This window comes from Rattus norvegicus, chromosome 10 (genome assembly GCF_021556685.1).
Source record: "Rattus norvegicus strain SHRSP/BbbUtx chromosome 10, alternate assembly SHRSP_T2T, whole genome shotgun sequence".
Classification (NCBI taxonomy): Eukaryota; Metazoa; Chordata; class Mammalia; order Rodentia; family Muridae; genus Rattus; species Rattus norvegicus.
In genome coordinates, this window is record NC_141543.1 from 112,569,974 (window position 1) to 112,591,030 (window position 21,057).

At 52.8% G+C, this 21,057-nt stretch overlaps 2 protein-coding genes across 13 annotated transcripts in view; one reads left to right on the forward strand and one right to left on the reverse strand.

Moving 5' to 3' along the window:
- Positions 1–1,261: 1,261 nt before the first annotated feature.
- Slc16a3 (solute carrier family 16 member 3) lies at positions 1,262–11,018 on the forward strand. Of its 8 annotated transcripts, none has more exon segments than NM_001439465.1 (6): positions 1,262–1,304; positions 6,462–6,554; positions 7,512–7,755; positions 8,087–8,230; positions 8,640–9,407; positions 10,120–11,018. In NM_001439465.1, coding segments are annotated over 4 exon segments (1,416 nt in total). In that variant the 5' UTR covers positions 1,262–1,304; positions 6,462–6,554; positions 7,512–7,532; the 3' UTR covers positions 10,401–11,018.
- The window catches only part of Csnk1d (casein kinase 1, delta), a 37,372-nt gene continuing 23,992 nt past the window's right edge, over positions 7,678–21,057 (reverse strand). The window contains exons 8-11 of one of the 5 annotated variants that reach the window (XM_087574173.1): positions 20,286–20,425; positions 11,388–11,540; positions 10,187–10,353; positions 7,678–7,915 (exon numbers count right to left, since the gene is read on the reverse strand). In XM_087574173.1, coding sequence (XP_087430299.1) covers positions 11,451–11,540; positions 20,286–20,425 — 230 coding nt within the window. In that variant the 3' untranslated portion in view covers positions 7,678–7,915; positions 10,187–10,353; positions 11,388–11,450. 5 annotated transcript variants of the gene reach the window in all.

Here is a 21,057-nt window from a genome sequence, read left to right on the forward strand (position 1 = left end):
GTGTGTGTGTGTGTGTGTGTGTGTGTGTGTTTTCTCTCCCCCAGGGACCAGGAGAAGGAAAAAGGTAGAGGAAGGAGGAGGTTGCCATGAGGCTGGATGGACCTCGAGGATGGACCATGATCATGTGGCCAAGAGAAAATCGCTCTGAGGACACACATGAGGCAGAGCAAACACAGCAAGACTTAGTTGGCAAGCAACACGGCGCCTATGGCTAGGATGTTATAATAGTCTCAGAACCTGCCCGGTTTAAACTTACAGCTTGTTAATAAAAACACCAGGTTCGGGGTTGGGGATTTGGCTCAGTGGTAGAGCGCTTGCCTAGCAAGCGCAAGGCCCTGGGTTCGGTCCCCAGCTCCGAAAAAAAAGAAAAGAAAAACAAAAAAAAAACAAAAAAACAAAAAAAAACCCCCACCAGGTTCTATGTCTATTTTTTGTTTTGTTTTTTTTTTTTTCTCCCCGGGAGCTATACAGGCTAGAGTGGGGCACACACACCCCCCTCCGAAAATCACTTCTATAAGAGATGAAGGATGACAGAGCAGGTCTGTGTCAGTGCCTGTTATCTGGCTTTGTTGCAGGGCCCCGAACCACCGGGGAAAACGGAAGTTCAGGAGGTTGACAGCCTTGCCCAAGATCCCCAGTCAGTCCAAGGTGCCTAGGTCTTGCTTCCCAACCAGGGAGACAGCTGTCGTAGCCCAGGATTAGGCACGCAGGGTATGGTGGTTTGGATGGGGCGAAAAGTCCGAAGTAGGCCCTACAGACCCAGGGCAGAGGCAGGCAGCAGGAGCCCAGGGTGCAGGGGTGCGGTGGGGGCGTGTGCCACCCGGCAGAAGGCGGAGGCCAGCAGGCCAGGACCTAGAGAGCAAAGGGCCCTGTCTCAGAGATAGTGAGGACATTGCCACTCTCTTGCCAGAATCATAGAAGGAGCCCACAGCCTTGGGAGGGGATAAATGGAAGGGAGAATGGGGTGCCGAGGTGGACAGCCCCGGTCCGAGGGCGCGGAAGAGAACAGTGAGAAGGTCCGCGTTGGGTGGGGTCCGCGCCCTGGACGCCTATAGAGCGAGTACCGGCCTGGTCTCCCCGTTAAGTGGAGAATGGCAGTGTCCGCGCCGTCGGGGCGCAGCGGCCAGGGCGCCCCCTCCGGCAGCGGCGCGGGGTCCGGGTGGGGAGGGCAGGGGCGGCGCCAGGCAGCGGTGACGTGCGCCGGGGACGTGCCGCGCGACGGATGAGAGCACTTAAAGTCGCCCCCGGCGCGGCGCCCGGCAGCCGAGGCGGGCAGAGGCGGACACAGCGGCTGGCCGTAACAGGTAGGCGCGGCGGGATGCTTGGCGCGCGGAGCGAGACAGGGACCCTTCCTCCAGTCGTCTAAGGTTTGGGACCTTCGATCATCAGGAACGGGGTCCGGACCTGGAGCTCCCGGTCCCTGATCCTCTCCCCTCCTGGTTCTCCAGCCCCGTTCTCTCTTGACTTGGAGAACCCTCTCACCACTGTGGCTCCACCAAAGGGCCCTGAGCAGCCAGTCGCGCGATTGCATCCTGCTCCCCTGCCCTCGTAGAAGCCTATCTATCCATCCGGTAGCCCTCGGGGGCTGGATTTCATCCAGGAGGCAGCTGCCCTGGGCGACCAAACGTCCAGAGTATAAATAACTCGGCCCAAGAGGGTTGGAGGGTGGCCGGACGGCCGAGGAGCCTGGGCTATATTTGGTGGGAATGCTACAACCTTCTTGGAACCCCGAATCTCCAGCGGGCGTCTGCAGGCCGCTCAGTGAGAGAGAGAGAGAGAGAGAGAGAGAGAGAGAGAGAGAGAGAGAGAGAGAGAGAGAGAGAGAGAGAGAGAGAGAGACACGTGCGCTTCGGAATGGTTCCAGGTTGGGGGAGGAATGCCCTCGGGTCTCTTTCTTTCGTCTCTTTACCTTTACTACAGTCTTAAACTCATTAACCCTCACCCAGCCACCACTATTAGCCAGAACTAGGCACATGAAAGTGGGGTTTCCCTCCAGAATGGTCTTGGTTTGCTCTATCTTCATCCCGTAGGAAAACCAGGCACACGGCCTCAGTTTTCTTACCTGAAAAGACTAGGCGCCTGCCTGGATGCTGGTCCAATCAACAGTGCAAGGAAAGCCGTTAACTCTGGACAGCTGAGAGTGCTTGGAGTCTGGGTTACAAGTAAGGAGGGGCAGCAGGGTCCAGACAGACAGGAACGCTTTCTGTGAATATCTGAGTCAGGGCAACAGGTTGGTCTGAGAGACAGTAGACGGCAAGGCTCCCCCCCATACAATATGGGCTCATTAGCTTTTTCCAAAGCTGGGGGTGGATTCAGTCGGGGGCAGGTTATCCCCGAGGGCTTCCAGCATCATTCAACAGGCCCAAAAGTTGGCTGGTGTCCAGTGGGTGCTGGGTCTGTCGGTGTTGAGGAATGAGGACAGTCCCAAAAGTGTGGAGACTCACTCAGGATGAGCAGTGACTACTCGTACACCGCTAGGATGTTGGGCAAAGGGGCACTGATGACACTACCAAGGTACGTGTGGCCTCTTCTTGACGAGGACTTTGTGGTGCCAACAAAACCTTGAATAACCAGTGATTTGGTTCCAAGATGGACTTAGATCACCAGTGACCTTGGGCAGGACTTGCTCCCCATAAAAAACGATCTCGCTGCTTGGACGGCTAAATTTGGAGGGGCAGCAAGGAGAAAGCACACTCGGTCCTAGAACCATCAAAAAGTAATGTGGAAGGGGCCGCTTTCTGGTATCTCAGAATATGCCGGTGTTCGGGGACTCTAGGGGCCAGTCCTGCAGTGAGCTGGTCAGAAATGGGAGGGCTGGTGAGGGCCAAAAGCAGACGGCTCCTTGGGGCCCCGTGCGGGACTTTCTGGATGGTGGTGCTAAGCAATTAGAGACGTCTCTGGACCAGGCCTTGGTCCACCTGGCACTGAGCACTGGCTCAGGGACAGGTCAGGAATGAAGACCGCCCTAGCGGTCAGAGCAGATTTCTGGCCGTTGTTCCAATCAGTGGAATGGGCCATGAGGGGGCAGATGGATTCATGAAGTAGCTGAGACCCGCAGCTCATCTAAACATCCCAGAGGTTCAGTCGCGCGACCTCGCTCGTTTCTGTGAAGGGCATTATGAACTGGTCCGCCTTGCAAGCGAATCTGCGGGTGAGGTGTAGCTTTTCTCAGGGGATGTGGCGCCGTGTGCTGCAAGTACGGTAGAAGCAGAGAAGGGCCGCCTACTCCAGGCAATACGGCGGCGGCTCCTCCCTTGGCGCGGTCACGTCCCCCACGTACCTAGGCCGCTTGGGCGGAGCTTCCTTCCCTTCCCGACCCTAGCCCGACCCACTGAACCCCGCCCAGGTCGACTGGACCACTACTTCCAGTCGGCTACCGGCCTCTGATCCGAGCCCCACCTCCACCCATACTTCAGCCATCTCCAGACCTATCTCCTTGCGGGACAGTGATGGGAGTTGGGGGGTGCATATGACTTCCGAGACTCCCTTTAGCTTTAGCGTCAGATCCTAGCTTTAGGGAGGAGGACTGCATGGGAACTGAGGGCTTCTAAGATACACTTGTGGAGGGGTGGCCCGTTCAATGCTCAGCAAGTCTTGGTGGAACTTTGCATAGAAGGGTCTCTGGCAGTAAGCTGGATCGGGTCCCTAGGGCTGCCCCATTTTGTGACAGCCAAGGTTCCTCACAAGAGGAGGGATCTCAGTGCTGAGGTTGAGTGGTGGTTGGCTCTGGGCAACAGTGTCTATTTTGGCAAACAAGGCCAGTATTTCTATCCCACTGATCCCTGAAAAGTTGATGTGAGCTGACAGGACAACGTGCAGGGGAGCCAGGCACACATTGGAGGCTGGGCAAGCCAGTAGAGACCGGATGGGGAGACAGGCAAGGCTGTGGCCCATCCTTTGCTGCCCATGGAGGCCTCTCCAGAAAAATCCCCTAGGGACCTTTTGATGGTATACCTTTGCACACAGGTGGGCTCAAGGCTTAGGGTTCAGAGAGGAGAGGCACACTGCTACGCCCCTCCCTTTTGTACAATGGTAGGGGGAGGGAGGGAGAGAGGGAACTTGGGAGTCTTTCAGCAACCTCCTGCCCCCGCCACTCTGAGAAACTGGGTGTTAGCCTTAACTGGCTGCTTTGGGGTTCTGCAGTGCAACACAAGGGACGTAGTTGCCTTAGTTCCTGTTGCCTCCTTTGACCACAAAGGCAGGACCAAGGCTGGTTGCTCCTCTGGGTGACAGGCACTTAATGGACACCTGGTCTGTCTTCCTTGAACTGGTCCAAAGACCCCAGCTGGCAAGTCCAGGCCCTCAAATGCAAAGGGCTGTACCAAAGGACTTCCATGTACTCCTGTCATAGGCCACAGCCAGTGGTGTTAGGCTTTCCAAGGGCCTCTAGTGACCAGCCCTCAGGGGCACCCCGGAGCCTCTTCTGACCCAGCCCCCATCCCCATATCAGTTTTCTGTGACCTGGAGGCTGAGTTATTTCTGGGCTGCTTCACGCGCTTCCCTGGCAGGGTAAATGTCACCGAAAGGCCACAGAGCTAGGGTGTGCTCATGTGATATGCTGTTGGAGGTGGGGACCCTGTGGATGTAGACAGGGAAGCCCTAGGGTTAGAGCTGTTACCCTGTGGACCTCCTCCTCAAGGCAAGCTGGGTATCCTAGCCTTTTTACTCTACTGGGATGTGTTCAGGACTGGGTGATAAACAGCAGGCCAAATAGCAGGCTTAAACTCCATCCCTGGTTGGGGAATTATGATTTCCCGGCAGTCTCCCTCTGCAAGTTCTCTGGTGACAGGCTGGGGTGGGCACTGCTGAGGTGCCATTAAGGTAGTTAGCGCCTGGGCTGGGTAAGGACAGCGTTGGTGCTGGGCCTTGGCGAGGAGCTTCCTGTCTTCGTGCCATCACCTCTTGGCGCTGAAGGTGGCCCTCCTTGTGTAAGCCTTACATGGCAGCCATGGGACAGAAAAGTCCCAGAACCGGTACTCTTTTGGCCCCCATTGCCCTCCAGGATCCTAGTTCAGAGGGGACCTCATCTACAGCAGGTAATTATGTCCCCTATTTCTGTCCCCTATATACTGTGAGAGCTCTATCGAGGGCCAACCTTTATAATAAACTAGCAAAGGTAGAAGAGACTTCAAAAGGCTTGGATAGTACCTTGGGCCTGTTAGTACCTTGACAAGTGCTAGGTATGTCTGATAAGAGCCCAGAAGCACGATCCTGGGAGCCCCAACTCCTCTGTGGGGACCTCAGGTGCCCAGACTTAGGCTGATGTTCACTGCTGGTTTTGGGCATGCTCTTTTTTTGGCTTCACGTGGAAACTGGGTTTTGTTGTTTTTTTTTTTTTTTTCGGAGCTGGGGACCGAACCCAGGGCCTTGCGCTTGCTAGGCAAGTGCTCTACCGCTGAGCTAAATCCCCAACCCTGGTTTTGCTGTTTTTTGTTTTTGTTTTTTTGTTTTGTTTTGTTTTGTTTTGTTTTTGGTACATCTTAATTTATTTTGTGAACATTGGAGGGGCGGGGGCAGGGGGGTGTAGGCACAGGAACGTATGTGCCTGTGTGTGTGTGCCATTGCTTGTGGAGGGCAGAGGACATCCTGCAGGGGTCTGTTCTCGTCTTCCATCATGCAGGTCATGGAGATTGAACCCAGGTTGTCAGTCTCAGTAGAAGGTGTCTTTACCCATTGATCCATCTTGCCCACTCTGGATTTATTTTAAAGAGTGCATCAGAATAACTCCCAGCACTTAGGAGTTAAGAGTCAGGAGAATTCAAGGCCATCTAGGGCTAGTGAAATACTGTCTACACACACACACACACACACACACACACACACACACACACACACACACGGACAAAAAAGGCAAGAAACTTCTTTCTGTAAATCCACAATCTGAACCGCTCCCTCCCCCCATCCTCTCTCTTCCTTACATTCTGGGCCTGGGGTGATCCTCATGCTTCCTGTCTTTTGGTTTCATCTCTAAATGGCATATTCCTAGAATCTACCACTCCAGTTTTTAAAGATTCCCTTAAGGGCCTTTCAAACTCAGGGCTAATGGATAAGAGGTGTCTGGGCCTCACTTGGGGCTCCCACTGAGCATGTCCTGTCAGTAAGTCTTGGGAGGGGGTGCTCAGGTTGGGCCACGGTCAGATGGTGAGATGTGGGGTGCGGCCTTCAAAGACTGGTGTGCATTCCCAGCACAGCTGTATGTTGTCTCTGAACCTCAGGGAAACCTGAACAGAGAGTCACACTGGGCTTCCTAGGACAGTTTAGCACATCTGTGCCCCAGTCCACGGAACTGCTCACAGGAGAAAGGCAGCAAAGGGGCAGGGGCAGGGCTGGAGCCCAGAGTTCCACGCTCAGCCATCCCAGGATGAGCAGCCAAGGTGGGAAAGCCACCTGGTCAGGAGTTTACATTCCGGTGCTAGCTGCCCTTATATACATATACATCATGGCTTGATTTTTCTACCCAGGGTACTGTTTGGCAGCACACCATCTGCAGAGAGACCAGTAGGCTGGACTGAATACTCAGGTCAGAGGCCGCCCTCGCTGCAGCTCAATTCTTGGTGAGACAGGGGATGAGGCTAACCCCTGGGATTAGGAGAATACTGACTGGGGTACGATAGCCAAACAGAAGCTTGGTCCTAGCTCTCGGACTTGCTTTGTCTCACAATCAATAAGGCCCTGAAATTCATGAAAGGGGAAGTTAGCGCTGGATGGGTGCAGGGTCTGGATCAGCCCGTTCTCATAGATTGGGATATGAGCTGCTGCCACAGCTCACTGTTTTACCCCTTAATCCTAAGCCTTCCCAGAATCCATCAGGATCTTCAGCTTCTCCCAAAAGCCAGTGTCACAGATTGTTCCGGGCAGAATTACAGCTACTAAGATCTACTCGGGGGAACTGGGAAACAAGTCCCCTCAGATACCACAGCCTGCTTCATCATCTGCCTCTAGAGACATGTCCTCCCAGCCAGCCAGTGGAATCCGGACTGGGCAAGAATGCAGCATAGCTCCTCAGGGGCAGGAGAGCAAGGCAGGGCTGACCCTACTTAGACCTAGGGGGTCCACCTAGGGGTGCTGGATACCCATCCTAGACATTCTAGGGGAGGACTCATGAGTGTGCCCTAAAAAGAGACAGGAAGTACAGGTTACTCTGTGGGCAATGCTTATGCCTAGCACAGGTTCAGAAGATGCCCACTAGGCTGACTTCTTTGGGTCTGCGCTTCCCAGGAAGTAATGTAGAATCCTGCTTGAGCCCAGAGTCCATGTACTTCATAACCAACCAGTGTGGGGATAGGCAACTGAATGAGGGGTCTAAACAGCTTTCCAAGGTACCAGTTAAGGGTAACCAGGGGTGGGAGCCCCAAGCAGGCTGCCCGTGGCTGAGCTGCTGCTGGAGCAGTCAGTTGCTAATTCTGGCAACTCTCCAACTTGTCTGTCTCTGTCCCTACCCTCCTCTGCTTGGCTGTGGCAGGAATGGCGCACCCTGGCAACCTGAGTCATCCACATTTCTTTTCCCTCAGGTGAAACCAGCCCTCCTGGCCATGGGAGGAGCTGTGGTGGACGAGGGTCCCACCGGCATCAAGGCCCCCGATGGGGGCTGGGGCTGGGCCGTCCTCTTTGGCTGTTTCATCATCACGGGCTTCTCCTATGCCTTCCCCAAAGCGGTCAGTGTTTTTTTCAAGGAGCTCATGCATGAGTTTGGGATTGGCTACAGCGACACAGCTTGGATCTCCTCCATCCTGCTGGCTATGCTGTATGGCACAGGTGAGGTTGGGGTCCGCAGGGAGCAGGGGAGTGGGTTAAATCTGTGAGTAGGTAAACTTGACAGGAAGCTATTGGTTCTCTAAGTGGGCAGGCTGTGTCGATACTCCCAGTGGTCAGGCTCCACAAGCAGTTCCTTCGAAGATGGTTGATGCTTGCTGACCTGCTTATGTGAGAAGCTGAGTGACCATGAGTGACCCACACTAAGAACCTGGCCCCCAGTGCCCAGCACACCTGATAGGCTGAGGGCCTGACATATTCTGCTGGGCATGGAGAGGGCAGAGCCAAGCTGGAGGCCTGGGCCTGCCCTCAGCTACCCGTCTTCTTCACACAGGCCCACTCTGCAGTATGTGTGTGAACCGCTTTGGCTGCCGGCCCGTCATGCTTGTGGGTGGCCTCTTTGCGTCCCTGGGGATGGTGGCTGCATCCTTCTGCAGAAGCATTATCCAGATCTACCTCACCACAGGGGTCATCACTGGTGAGTCTGGAGGGACCTGAAGACCTTAGTGTGTCAGGAAAGATGAGCACTTCTGCTCATCTATTCTGAGTTTTGGGGGAAGGTTGAGGACTATTGGGCCCCTGGGCTGTATCCTTCCCTCCCATCCACGATCGTCTATGGGAGCAGTGAGTACAGTTCTGCTGGGAAACAGTGGCCAATGGCTGAGGTCCTGTACGTTGAGGCCCATTGGATGCTCATCGTCATCTGCAATGGAGCCCATGTCCAGGGAAGCTGGGGCATGGACAAAGGTCTGGGGTCTAAGCTGCCTTGCTTGGACATCTGATCATGAGGTCTCACACTGCCTTCCCTGCGAATCTTGGTCAGTCATGGGGTTTAACTGCGTCCTCCCTGGAGGTCTGGGGATCTTATACTGTCCTCTCTCTTACAGGCTTGGGTCTGGCTCTCAACTTCCAGCCCTCCCTCATCATGCTCAATCGATACTTCAACAAGCGCCGCCCTATGGCCAATGGGCTGGCAGCAGCAGGCAGTCCCGTGTTCCTTTGTGCACTGTCTCCACTGGGGCAGCTGCTGCAGGACCACTATGGCTGGCGGGGTGGCTTCCTCATCCTGGGAGGCCTGCTGCTCAACTGCTGCGTGTGTGCTGCACTCATGAGACCACTGGTAGCACCCCAGGCGAGTGGAGGGGCTGAGCCCCATGGACCCCAGCGGCCGTCTCCGCGCCTGCTAGACCTGAGTGTCTTCCGAGACCGTGGCTTCCTCATCTATGCTGTGGCTGCCTCAATCATGGTGCTGGGGCTCTTTGTGCCTCCGGTCTTTGTGGTGAGCTATGCTAAGGATATGGGTGTGCCTGACACAAAGGCTGCCTTCCTTCTCACCATCCTGGGCTTCATCGACATCTTTGCCAGGCCCACGGCAGGTTTCATAACAGGGCTCAAGAAGGTGCGGCCCTACTCTGTCTACCTCTTCAGCTTTGCCATGTTCTTCAATGGCTTCACTGACCTGACAGGCTCCACGGCCAGTGACTACGGTGGCCTGGTGGTCTTTTGCATCTTCTTTGGGATCTCGTATGGCATGGTGGGAGCGCTACAGTTTGAGGTGCTCATGGCTATCGTGGGCACTCAAAAGTTCTCCAGTGCCATTGGTCTCGTGCTGCTGTTAGAGGCTGTGGCTGTGCTCATCGGACCCCCATCAGGAGGTGAGTGCTGCTGGCAGGAGAGACTAGGACAGGGCAAGGCCTGGCCTCCCTGCTTTAGAAGACCGGGGCCAGCAGATGTCAGCAGTTAAATGCTGGCCCTGAGCCAGGACAGGCGTACACTCGACACCTCCACACACGGGGCCTGGCTGTTCCCTTGGGCGTCTGAACACCACACGGGCAGCTTTCAAGGGAATGGGGCAATGCTTGTTACTTTGGTCCTTTTACTTTTTAAAGGCCAGCCAAAGAAAACCCACTCCATTGGAATTTAGAGTGTTTTTGGCAGGAGAGGGAAGCCTAGCCATCCTAGACTTGGGACTCTATAGCCCTATCTGATCTCCTTGTACCCTCTGGTTCCTTCTTTCTCCCAGAATGGTCTTGGGGTCCTCAGTTACTAGATACAAAGGGCCTTGTTAAGCCATGTCTCTTTCTAGGGGTCCCAGTCCATGACTGGGAAGAGGGGTGTGTGTGTGTTCGCAAACCCTCAAGGCTACTTCTATCTATCCTTTTTGATTCAGCCTTTGCTCCCATGGGGAGGAGAATGAAGAGGAGACTGGAGAGGGCTGGGTGGGTGCCGCTGGGGACGGAGTTCAACAGACAGGGTGACTGCATGTCTGAGGCACTTCCTCAATGCCAGGAGATGGAGCCCTGGCCCAGGGTGGAGGCAGGGCACTCCCTGCAGCTTTTAGTGACCTGACCTGGGTCTTCTTTGCAGGCAAGCTGCTGGACGCAACGAAAGTTTACAAGTATGTGTTCATCCTGGCGGGGGCTGAGGTGCTCACCTCCTCCCTTGTGCTGCTGCTGGGCAACTTCTTCTGCATCGGGAAGAGGAAGAGGCCCGAGGTGACAAAGCCTGAGGAGGTGGCCTCAGAGGAGGAGAAGCTCCACAAGCCCCCTGTGGACGTGAGGGTGGACTCGAGGGAGGTGGAGCACTTCCTGAAGGCAGAGCCTGAGAAAAACGGGGAGGTGGTTCATACCCCGGAAACCAGCGTGTGAGCGGCCTGGCCGGGCGGGCAGGGAGCAGGGAAGAGGTCCAGAGACTGGCAACGCTCATATTTATTTCACAAACAGGACCAGCTGAGGCGGGGCCATCGGCTCAGCTCTTGGCTGCCTGGTCAGCGGGTCAGTGTTTTGCGGGGAGAGGTGGCGGGGTGGGAACCGCGTCATTCCAAAGTGGATCTGCGGTGAAGCCAAGGAAGCCCCACAGTTACCAGCCGCCTATAACCAGGGACCCAGCCTGCTGAGCCCAAGCAGCCTGTGGCTCCCCCGCCCCCACCACTGTGGCCAAGGACCTAGAAACCCACACTTAGGAGACAACACGACTTTAATCAGAGGGCAGGGCTGGGACAGGCTGGCAGGTGGGCACTGCCTGCAGGGTCCTCCCTGATCCCCACCATCCTACCCCCAACTTCAGCCCCAGTCTCCTATATTGCCAATCCTCCATATCTCTGTCTAGGGGACAAAGAACTCCTTCTACCTGAGAAGGCAGAGATAGACATCTCTGTGGGAGGATCACCAAAGGGCCTGTCTCTAGGAGCTGTGTGGTTTCTGGGCAGTGGTCTGTTCACCCTGAGTCCCACCTTTGTTAAATAACAAACTCCTGATTCTTAAGTGGTTCTGACCCTCATTAGCTCTCCCAGTTCTGCCTGCTGTAACACTCTCTGCTGCCCCTAGGGTTTGTTCAGTAGCCACAGCATTCATACAGCAGGAAGAAAATGGGAGGGGAAATAGCAAGGGAGGGAGCCCCATGCTAGAGAGGGGTGCCTGGGTGGCATGTGGAGGCCATGGGGAACCCCAAGGGCGAGCTGAGATACAGCGTAAGCTGTCACTGTGGGTGGGTTTCCAACATAAGTCTCCTGCCTTCTGTTTATTCACCCCTCTGGAGGGCTGGTAAATTTCTCTACGTGGTCAGCACCTGCTGATCTCTGTTCCCCGTCCTCTGTCCAGCCCATGCTCAGCTTGCCCTGGGCACCTCACACCCACCTGCCCTGTGGCCGGTGGCGGCCTGCGTGGCTGGAAGCCCGGTCAGAGGCCGCTGGGGCCGCCTCAGTAGGTGGTACGTCGTGGGCGCTGGGGACGGCAGCGGGCACCTTGGCGGGCCGCGTGCAGCCGGAGAGATGCCATGTCCCTGCTCCTCTGCAAGGAAAAGGAGGCGAGTGCTCATATCTGGGCCCAGCCTCCCATACCCCACGTTGGGTCTGGCCCTGCTCAGTTCCATGACCCAGTTGAGGCTCTGGGACGCCTCTCCCATCTGGTCTGTTTTCTGTACTAGGAGGTCAGCTGGTGGGCGCTGCTGGTAGCAGCAGCGGTCACATGCATCCTGGGAGTCTCATTTGCCAACCTCACCAGAATTAGTGGGAATGGCAAGGACCTAAGGCTAAGCCCCAGCTGTAGCTGTTAGCTGCCTCTTGAAGCCAGTGGGCGAGTGGGTAGCATTCTTGTGCAGAGACATTGGGCCCCTGGACTTAGTCTGCTCTGCCTACCCTCAGCCCCACTCCTCAGCCTTCCCACCCCCACCTCCCCAGGCTTCAGGCCTTCTACTTCTAGACCTTGCGGCAGTGACCGACTGTACTGATGGGATCATTGGTTGAGAGTGGCTCTTGGGAGGGGCAGGCTCCTACAACTATCTGTACTGATCAGACTCATTACTCGCACCCAGAACATGTGATAGTTGGGAACATGAAGCAGCCAAGAAATGGCAAAAGGGCTAGGTTTCCTGCACACAGACAATCATGGATAAGATGCTGGGGCCCTTTTTTAGTAGTTGTTCTTCATAGGGGAGAGAGAGTGGGCTGGGGCCTTTTTAAGGGAGATGCTGGGTGGCCCTGAGGCTCCTCTCAGGTCTACACATGATGGGACCCCACGCTCACGGCAGCAGTCTCTGGGCCCTAAAATGAGCAGCTAGTTTCATCCGTTTGCATTTCTGCCCTCAAAGTATGGCTGCTGGGCTCCCTAGAGTGGTGACCAACCCAAGCAGCTGATGCAAGAAGCCAGAAGACTTAAGGCCTGAGTGCCCCTGCAGCAGCTGAGGACAACACTGAACCCTATAGGGGGCTGAATGACTACCAAGGGAAGGTTGTACTTCAGATCCTATGAAGACCCAAGCCTGAGCAAACAATGGAGAGGCCTGTCCATCTAGACCCAGCTATAACTGGGACTGCTATAACCCAGGGGAACAGGTTAGGACACCCCATCACCCCCAAACCAGCCTGAGGCAAATGAGCAAGTTTATAGGCTACTGCTGCCCCACCTGCTGACCTGTCTCCTCAGTCCCCTGCCCTATCTTGGTAGAGGACACATGGAGGTGAGGGTGTGGCTGACTCAGCAGCCCAGTGGACAGATCCTACGTCATCTGAGGAGTCTGGGCGGGGCTCCTGGAAGGCAGCTGCTCAGACTCACAGGGGGGTTGCAGGACCATGGGTCTCCAGTGTAGACAATGTTCTCTTGGATGTGCAGTCCACCCAGCTCTAGCGCTAAGACTGATTGATCCTTTCACCTCTTGCCTAAGTGCCCTTACAGGAGAGGGAAGTCCCTAACACTGCAATGCTCACAGGGTTCCCCTGGCTCAAAGAGCAGGGAGTACTAGGCTGGGGAAGTCTGCCCACATTTCATCTCCTAGCTCAGTGGTTTTCAGTCCTCCCTAGTGCTGTGACCCTTTAACACAGTATTCTATTGCTACTAATAACCAGCTTTGCTATTATGAATCATAATTAAGTATCTTTGGAGATAGAGATTTAAGTGGCTGTGACCCACCCACAGGCTAAGAAACTGTTAAGGTGAAGGGGATGGAGTGGGACAACAGATTCCCTTCTGGAGCCAGGTTGGAATGTTCAAGGTACAGGTAGAAAAGACTGAAGAGTAACCTGGAAGAGACTAGAGCGAGTTGAGGGGTGGCTAGAGGGGCAGGACAGTGGGAGGTACTTTCTAGCATGTCCACACTCGCCACATGCAGGGACTACCAAGTGGCTTTTGGCCATAAATCCTGCCAGAACTTTACTACTACAATTGAGCCTCTAAGTTCAACTGGCCAAGCTCATCAGGCTGTGGGACACAGATTAGGAATTCCCAAGAGGACAGGCTTCCAAACAGGAACAGACTTAGTTCTAGCAGCCTGACAAGACTTTGCCTGTTCCCCCTATAGGGTGCTGCTGTGGAAAACTTAGGTCTACACGAATGCCAGTAGATCCGTGGATGTAGAATCCTACATGGATTCTCCTAGTGCCTGCCGGTAACTAAGGCAGTTGGACACACCCACTTCAGAGCTTCCCTTTCGGGTTAGGTGAAAATTTAAGGCACTAACACAGAGGCCTATTTAAGTTAGGTACTTATGAGGGCTCACAGAACTATGTCACAACATCACTAAGGGAACTCATACACATATACACCCATGCACACCAGAGTCCAAGCGGGAATCATCTTTCTGGCACCTACTTCACCTAGCTTCCCAATACCCACAATTCTGAAAAGGACAAGCAGGAATGTCATCCTGGAAAAGTTGGCTCTGTTGGGTTTGTAAAACCAACACACAGAAGGTTGATGCAAAAGGATTGCTCAGAGTTCCAGGCCAGTCTAAGCTATAAACTATCAACCTCAGAACCCCAACCCACACCAAGTTAGCTTTCATGTGGCTCACATGCTGCTGAAAGAAAGACCACACAAAGGGGAGGGAAGAAAGGTAGAAGTCATTATGAATTTATTATTTACACAATTGTTAAAGTACACAAACACAGTGGTAGTACAAACGCACAGCTCAGAGACTGCTCACCAAGACACAGGTTGATACACACATTCTAACTACGCTTCCTGCGAGGGATGGTGGGATTAAATATTGGGCAAGAACTGTCAGGGCCACACCCTGGAGACTTCCAATGGGCCTAATCTGAGCACAACCCAACAAAGCCAGGCTGAACCTGGATTAGTCTCAAGACCACCCTGTACCCCTCCAGCACCACAGGTATCTACAAGAACACTTGCCAGGCAGGCCTGCCACTGGAGAGGGAAGGGCCAACTCTGATAAAGAATTTGCAACAAAGATCTCAAACTCGCCCAACCCCCCCAACCTCCCTCTGCACTCCTCGACACACAATCCCACCGAGTCAAGTCTCTCCACCCTAAAATGCTTGCAGAGTAACCAGCTCAGGATTCAGAAAGCACCCACAGGCTCACGTGGCTGGCAGGCACAATTAACAGCCACATTCTGGGATGCTATCACACATCAGCAGTGTGTCCCCCAACCTTGGGCCAGTGCTCAGAGCCAAGGAACTCTGGGAAGAAGGGAGAAGCCATGGTGGCACCATTAGAGCCCAAACCTCCACAGGGAACAAGGTACCCAGCATAACTCTCTCCACAGGCTGACAGGAAAAATAAAGAGATGGACCCACACCCATGTACTGCACCCCATTTCTCAGATGGGGAGCTCAGGTCCTGCCGTCTCTTCATATCCGGTGCACATGGTAGGGAAGAGCATGTTGGCATCCTAACCGCCAGCGGCAGAGCAGCCCAGCCCGCAGATGTGTCCAGCTGAAGATCATGAGGCGTGTGGCACCACACCTTTCTGGAGGTGAAGGTTCTAGAGTCAGGTAGGCAGTCACCTGCTTCTTGGCACTTCAGGGTGGATTCCCTTTGGCCACTGGTCCCTCTGGGCAAACCATGGTGTCTAGGACAGCCTGCTCCCTGGCTCTGAGAGGCAATGACAAACCCAAGTGGCATCTGCATGGGACTATGCAGTCAGTTCCACAACTTCCCAAGTGCAAAGGCATAGAGGCAACCAATCCTACCCAAAAATCAATCCTCTCCCTAGAAACCACAAACACAAGCTCAGCTTTGAATCTTGGAATTCTCCAGCAGCCTATATGGCTCTCAAGGTCTCTGCACGTGGGTTCTTCAGTCTTGGCTTCCTTCTTGCCTCCTTTGGGAAGAATGCCATGCCATGGTGCTCAGCTGAGGCTAGAACTGCTGAACCCTACTACTCCATGATGTTGTACCCTACCTGCTCTGATGGCTGCAGGCATATCCGTTTACAGTGGGAAAGAGTAAGCAAGATGCCCAAATTAGGCTGATGGGAGCCCACAAGACACACACACACATACACAACTGATGAGAATTTCCTTTCCAAAGTGAACAGCACAACACAAGAAAACAAAACAAAACACACATCCTCGACACTCACATGTGCCCCTCTCTTGCCTGCCTCCATTTTACACAGAAGCTCCAAGCCAGCGTGTCTTAGGATTCTTTAAGGTCAACATCTTTTTTGTTTAAGACCGCAAAAACAGACAAGAAAGAAACAATAAAAAGACAGATTTCTTTACACAGATTTAAGCCAGTAATTTTTAGCAAAATGATACAAAACTGTCTTAACCAAGTAGAAGACTGGTAGCTGCGGTGGGATCATCAGGGAGCGCAGGTCCGCCACCACTGGTGGGAGCTGAGAGGCTCTTCACAGGGAGTCGGGTTCTCTCTGCAATGGTTTCCCAGCCTCTGCTCTTCGTCCCAGCCCCATGACAACTGAGCTCACATGGGGCCATGGTGGCAGCCCCTGGCGATGGCAGCTCTTGGAGCCTGTCCATTTAGTTTGTGTTTTGATTCCCCATGTGCATCGCTGGGTGAGTGGCCTGGAGAGCTCCCGGCGTTAACATTTCGGGTTTAGACCGGGGGGCGTGTCACTAGTAAAGCCATTGGTAACAGAGTAGATCAGCCATGCATTGTCTGCCCTTCACAGCAAAAAGGAGAGTTCTCATCGGTGCACGACAGACTGAAGACCACTGGAAGCCACCCGACCGGGAATCTGTCGGAGCCAAAGCACAGTACAAGGTCAGCATAAGGCCAGAGGAATAGGCCAGCCAGGCGTTTGGGTGCACATAACACAATAGAGCCTGGGAGGGAAGGGATACACTGCCACCTGGCTTCAATCTAAACACCTTCATCCCTGGCTGCACAGAACGGCCTCTGTAGCCAGGACAGAAGTTGGGGAAGAAGTGGCATGCAAGCAAGGAAACTGCAGAGCTGTGCTCCTGTAGATCCAAGTGGAGCAGCGACACTTGCTCCCAGCCTCCCTTCCTAGAAAGAACAGGCATACCCCTTAGGGAAGACGGAAAAATTCTTATCGACACACTTCCAAGAGTGCACACATGTGTTAAACAGAGCAGATCTCCCAGCAGCACAACCCCCACCAAAGCTCAAGCCCCTGATGGAAGGAACCACCAAATACCATGTGGCCAACAAGAGAGGAGCTCAGCGTGGACACCCAGCCATGCACTGACGGCAGGGTAGCAGGTGGCTGTGGCTGGATTAATACAGACAACAGCTGCATGGACAAGATGGCTGGGCAGGTACCAAGTTTGGAAAGAAACACAAAATGAGGACAGAGATAAATGAAAGAGGAAGAGGGATGACTGAAAAAGCCAGGATGGGCACAGACCACCGGGTCTGCATGTAGCAAGAGCTCAAGAAAGCCCAACACCAAGCATGGACCACTCAGCTGAGTACAACAGACACATGTGCTACCAGCACATCTGCCAGAGCCAGGACTGAGGGCAGTTCCAGCATACTAAATATAATCACAGGAGGCCAGAGGACAAAGGCACAGCAGGATGGTTCTCTAAGGTCACTCAGTCCAGAGATTCTAAGGATGCCACTGATCCCCAGACTGGGTAGCTCACCATTGCTACTCCATAACCCACACAAAGAAAAACAAGCAGAAGAAGCCTCACTCTACCTCCAGCATTTGGCATGCAAGCCCAGCCCACCAGCGAGCCCAGATGACAGGTGGGGAGTTGCTCCCACCTTGCCTGGCACCTGCTACTTGCAGAGCCCCACCATGAGCACACTCACCCAGTGCTGCCTTCCGATGGAGACGAGCAGCTACTTGCCGTGGTGTTCGAAAGGAATGCTATTCTGAGGTGGGGGAAAAGACAGCTGTTGGTAAGTGTCCTGTTGGCCACACCAGCACATGAGATCCTGGTCCCCTGGCTTCTTGTATTGAGCCCAAGTCCTGATGTGTCCCTTGCCTTGACCAAGTCAAGACACGAACAGACACTCTGGGGACGCCAGCTAATGGCAAGTCTCACCACACAGTGCACAACTCATCTGTCTCTCATGACCCTTGATAAAAGTGACCACTGCTGTTTCCTAATGTCATCCTTTAGAAAAGCTGAAATCCAGTGGACGGCGAGGCTGAGGAAGCCCTATAGATTGGTTTCACAGCACTACGCAGCAGGTGGAAGGGATAGCACCTCCCAGGATGCACCCAGGGATACACTCCCTCCTAACAGAGTACCAGGCTGATCTTAGAACCTTATTTTGGGGCAGGTGTGTACTAAGTAAGGCATCAAAAGCAGTAACTGGCATATTTTGAACTGTGCTAGACTGGAAACCTTTCTTTTCAATGAAGGAAAAACAATAGAGATGCACTCATCAGATGCCCTGCAAAGCCTATGTTCTTTTGTCTAATGAGAGCAAACTCACAGATATCAGGGAAAATGGGAACATGGTCTCCCGAGAAGACTTGCCCAATGCAGGGCCCTTCAGGGAAAGGAAGATGCTGAAGAAGCCCAGCTGCTTACAGGCAGTGAGTGTGAGGGCAGGGTTCTACAGGAAAGAAGCGGTGACTCCAGTGACCTGTACCATGCCTTGTCAGCATCATGAGGTGGTGGACAAGAGCAGCAGATGCTTGTCAAGACTGGCTTTAACCAAGTGTATGGACTTGTGGGTGTCATGTTATCTCATAGGATGCACCAACTATTAGAAAACCAGCAGCTGTAGGTAAGGAGGCCGAGTGAAAGGTATGTGCTGTTGTGACAAGAGCTTATATGCACGGTGCTCGCTAGAGTTCACTGTGCTAAGTGACGCCATCACTCCTACCTGAACCCCTGCTCTCTAGGGAGAAGTTAATACTGGCCTGCCTAACCCCAACTAGCCTTTAATTTCTAAAAGGCCAGAACAGAAGCCTGGCTGAGGGCCTAGAAAAGAGTTTAGAGAGGGATGAATTATTTGGAGAAGAGAACACATCGTATATAGTAAGAGCACACTGATGCTGGTGGTACTGTGTAACAACAAGGATCCTCTTAAGGGTAGTTGCCTTTTAGTGACAGCACAACTCCCCCAAAGGTGCAGCTATGAAGACAAATGAGCACCCTAGAGACAACCACACAAGGCAGAGTGTGAGTCACAGTCTAGAAAATCCCCAACACAGCCAAGGAGAAATTAAGAAACTCCGGGAAGGGAGCCTCCCAACCATGTTAAAGCCTGTTAATAGTTCTCCATGCATAAACATGAGAGACCAAGCAATCAGAGACTCATCATGTGGAAGGAAGTGCTATTCTGATACCATAAGGCCAAGGAAGCCATAGCCTTGGCAGGAAGAAGCTGGGCTGTATCCCATGTCTTCTTGGTATCCACAAAACCTGATTCTTCCATTTTCCTCCTGGATCCCAAACTAACAGATGTTTCATTTTCATACTGAATTAAAAGCAAAAGAGCCCATCCCTGCCATCACTTCCTTAGCCTCTATCTAGCTGCTGGCATGAAATATGTCCAAACCCAGCCAGGACCCAACACACCACAGGTTGTAGATGAACAGGCAGAATTGAACCACTTCCTAATGTAAACACAAGGATTTGTGTGAAAAACAAAACAAAAAAACCCAAACAAAAACAAAACAAACAAACAAAAAAACCCAAACCAAAGAAAAACAAACTGTTAAGTCTTCCACAAGGAAGCCGAGCTTAAGAGGGTATGGTACACACTGAGGAACTCAATCTCCTGATGTCAAAACTCAAGGCCTAGAACTTAAGTGATCTCTTGTCAAACTTCCTACATCTGTTGTCTTTTCAGGAGAAAATTATACAAACCCAGAAATTTCTGGCAAATAAGGAACGCACAGGAACACCTTTTACCAGTACAGTCCCCAGTGTGGCCTGAGCCCAGAAAGCCCCAGGGATCTTGCATTGACTCAATCAATACATGCTCAGTCCTTCCCCACGCAAACACTGTACTAGGTCCCACAGTGAACCAGAGAGGTGTTGCCATACAAGTGCGCTTCAAAACAAGCTCTAGAAGGGCAGTGGTACTGGCAAAAACCTCCTCAAATTCATCCTTGACCCCACCTAGCCCCGTAAGTGGGAGACCCTACTTCAGAAAAAGAAGTGTAATGTTGACAGAAGTTATTCTAGTCTGTTGAACAAAGCAGTGTTGAATGTAAAAGCAGCAAAAGCAGAGAGGAAGAGGACTCAGATGTAGATGAAGGAGTATCTATGAGAAAGAGGACTGGGAACTAGTTCCAACTACCCTACCTTGCCTGCGTACTTCATTAGAGACAGACAGGTCAACAGAAGATGACACTTTATAGCTTGGCACCTCTAACGATCGCTCACAAGAACCCTTCTTATGCAGCCAGTGCCTTTCCTGGTATTCTGCTAAGGAGAGCCTGGCTAGCAAACACAAGTAGTTATAAAAGCCAGGTGTGCCAATGACAGACATCTCCTCGTCAAAAGGTACAAGCAAGCAGGCATATTTTGTCTTCCCTGGTGGGGAAGGCGGCGGGGCAGGGATAGGGATGTCCCTCTGAAATGAGCGTAAGAGGAAAAGCTTCACACACAGTTCACAGCCAATCATTACAGTCCTAGCCAGGAAACAAACCCTTTAGAAACCCAGTAAGTCGCAGGCTCCAATGGGTTAAGCATCCATAAAAATAAGAAAAAAAGTAGGAGGAAGAAAGGAAATACATTTTTCACAAATGTTGCCCCACTCCTGACTATGAACCTATAAAGGTCAGTTCTTAAGAAAGGTAGGGAGAGCCGGTGTCAGCACACAGTGACAAGGACATGCATCCCCACACTTGGGTCTGGCGCAGCTAGGCCTCAGTGAGTTCTACATGCATACCTGTGAGGTGGACATGCGAGAGGTATCTTGTCGGCCCGTGAGATCAGATGAGGAGACGTTGACTGGGGCCCCACGGTGCAGCCGCATACTCACTTTCCGTTCTCGTTCCATGCCAGAGACGGGTCTAGGAGAGGTGTTGGCTGGAGAGGACGAGAAACCACAATTATTAAATATCCATGGCTCTTTTAACACCTCATTAGATGGAGAGACTGCTCAATGGTCACAGACACTTGCTCTTACAGAGGACCCAGTTTGGTTTCCAGTATCCATATGGTGGTGGCTAAAAACCACCTCTAACTCCAGTTCCAGGAGATTCGATGCATCTTTTGACCTTCAAGGGCACTGGGCACACACGAGGCAAACACCCATGACACATGTAATTAACTTAAAAAAAAAAAAAATCTCATGAACAGAGGCTAATGACCCTAGCCAAGTACATATCCTGAACCCACTGAACTGGCTCAGGGCTTCACATAACCAACTCAAGTTCAAATGTTCAGCAATTCCAAGAAACCCTAGTAGATGAATGCATTTTAAGGCTCCAATGTTTAGCAATATACATGTCCGCCCTGAGTATTCAAAGATTTATGAGAATATCTATATTATGAGAGCTAAACTTTTAAAAAATTATTTATGTGTGTGGATGTTTTCCCTACACATCTCTGTGTACCATGTGTCCAAGAAATCCAGAAGATGATGTTGGTTCCCCTGGAACTAGAGATTCAATGTAAAAACTTACTTATGGGTGTTAGGAAATAAATCCAAGTTCTCT

What these genes read in the sequence shown, in the direction of transcription:
- Slc16a3 (XM_087574602.1), top strand. Translation starts at nt 7,533, where the DNA reads ATGGGAGGAGCTGTGGTGGACGAGGGTCCCACCGGCATCAAGGCCCCC. An exon ending in GGCTATGCTGTATGGCACAG is followed by an intron (nt 7,756 to 8,086) that starts GTGAGGTTGGGG and finishes TTCTTCACACAG; the next exon opens with GCCCACTCTGCAGTATGTGT. An exon ending in CACCACAGGGGTCATCACTG is followed by an intron (nt 8,231 to 8,639) that starts GTGAGTCTGGAG and finishes TCTCTCTTACAG; the next exon opens with GCTTGGGTCTGGCTCTCAAC.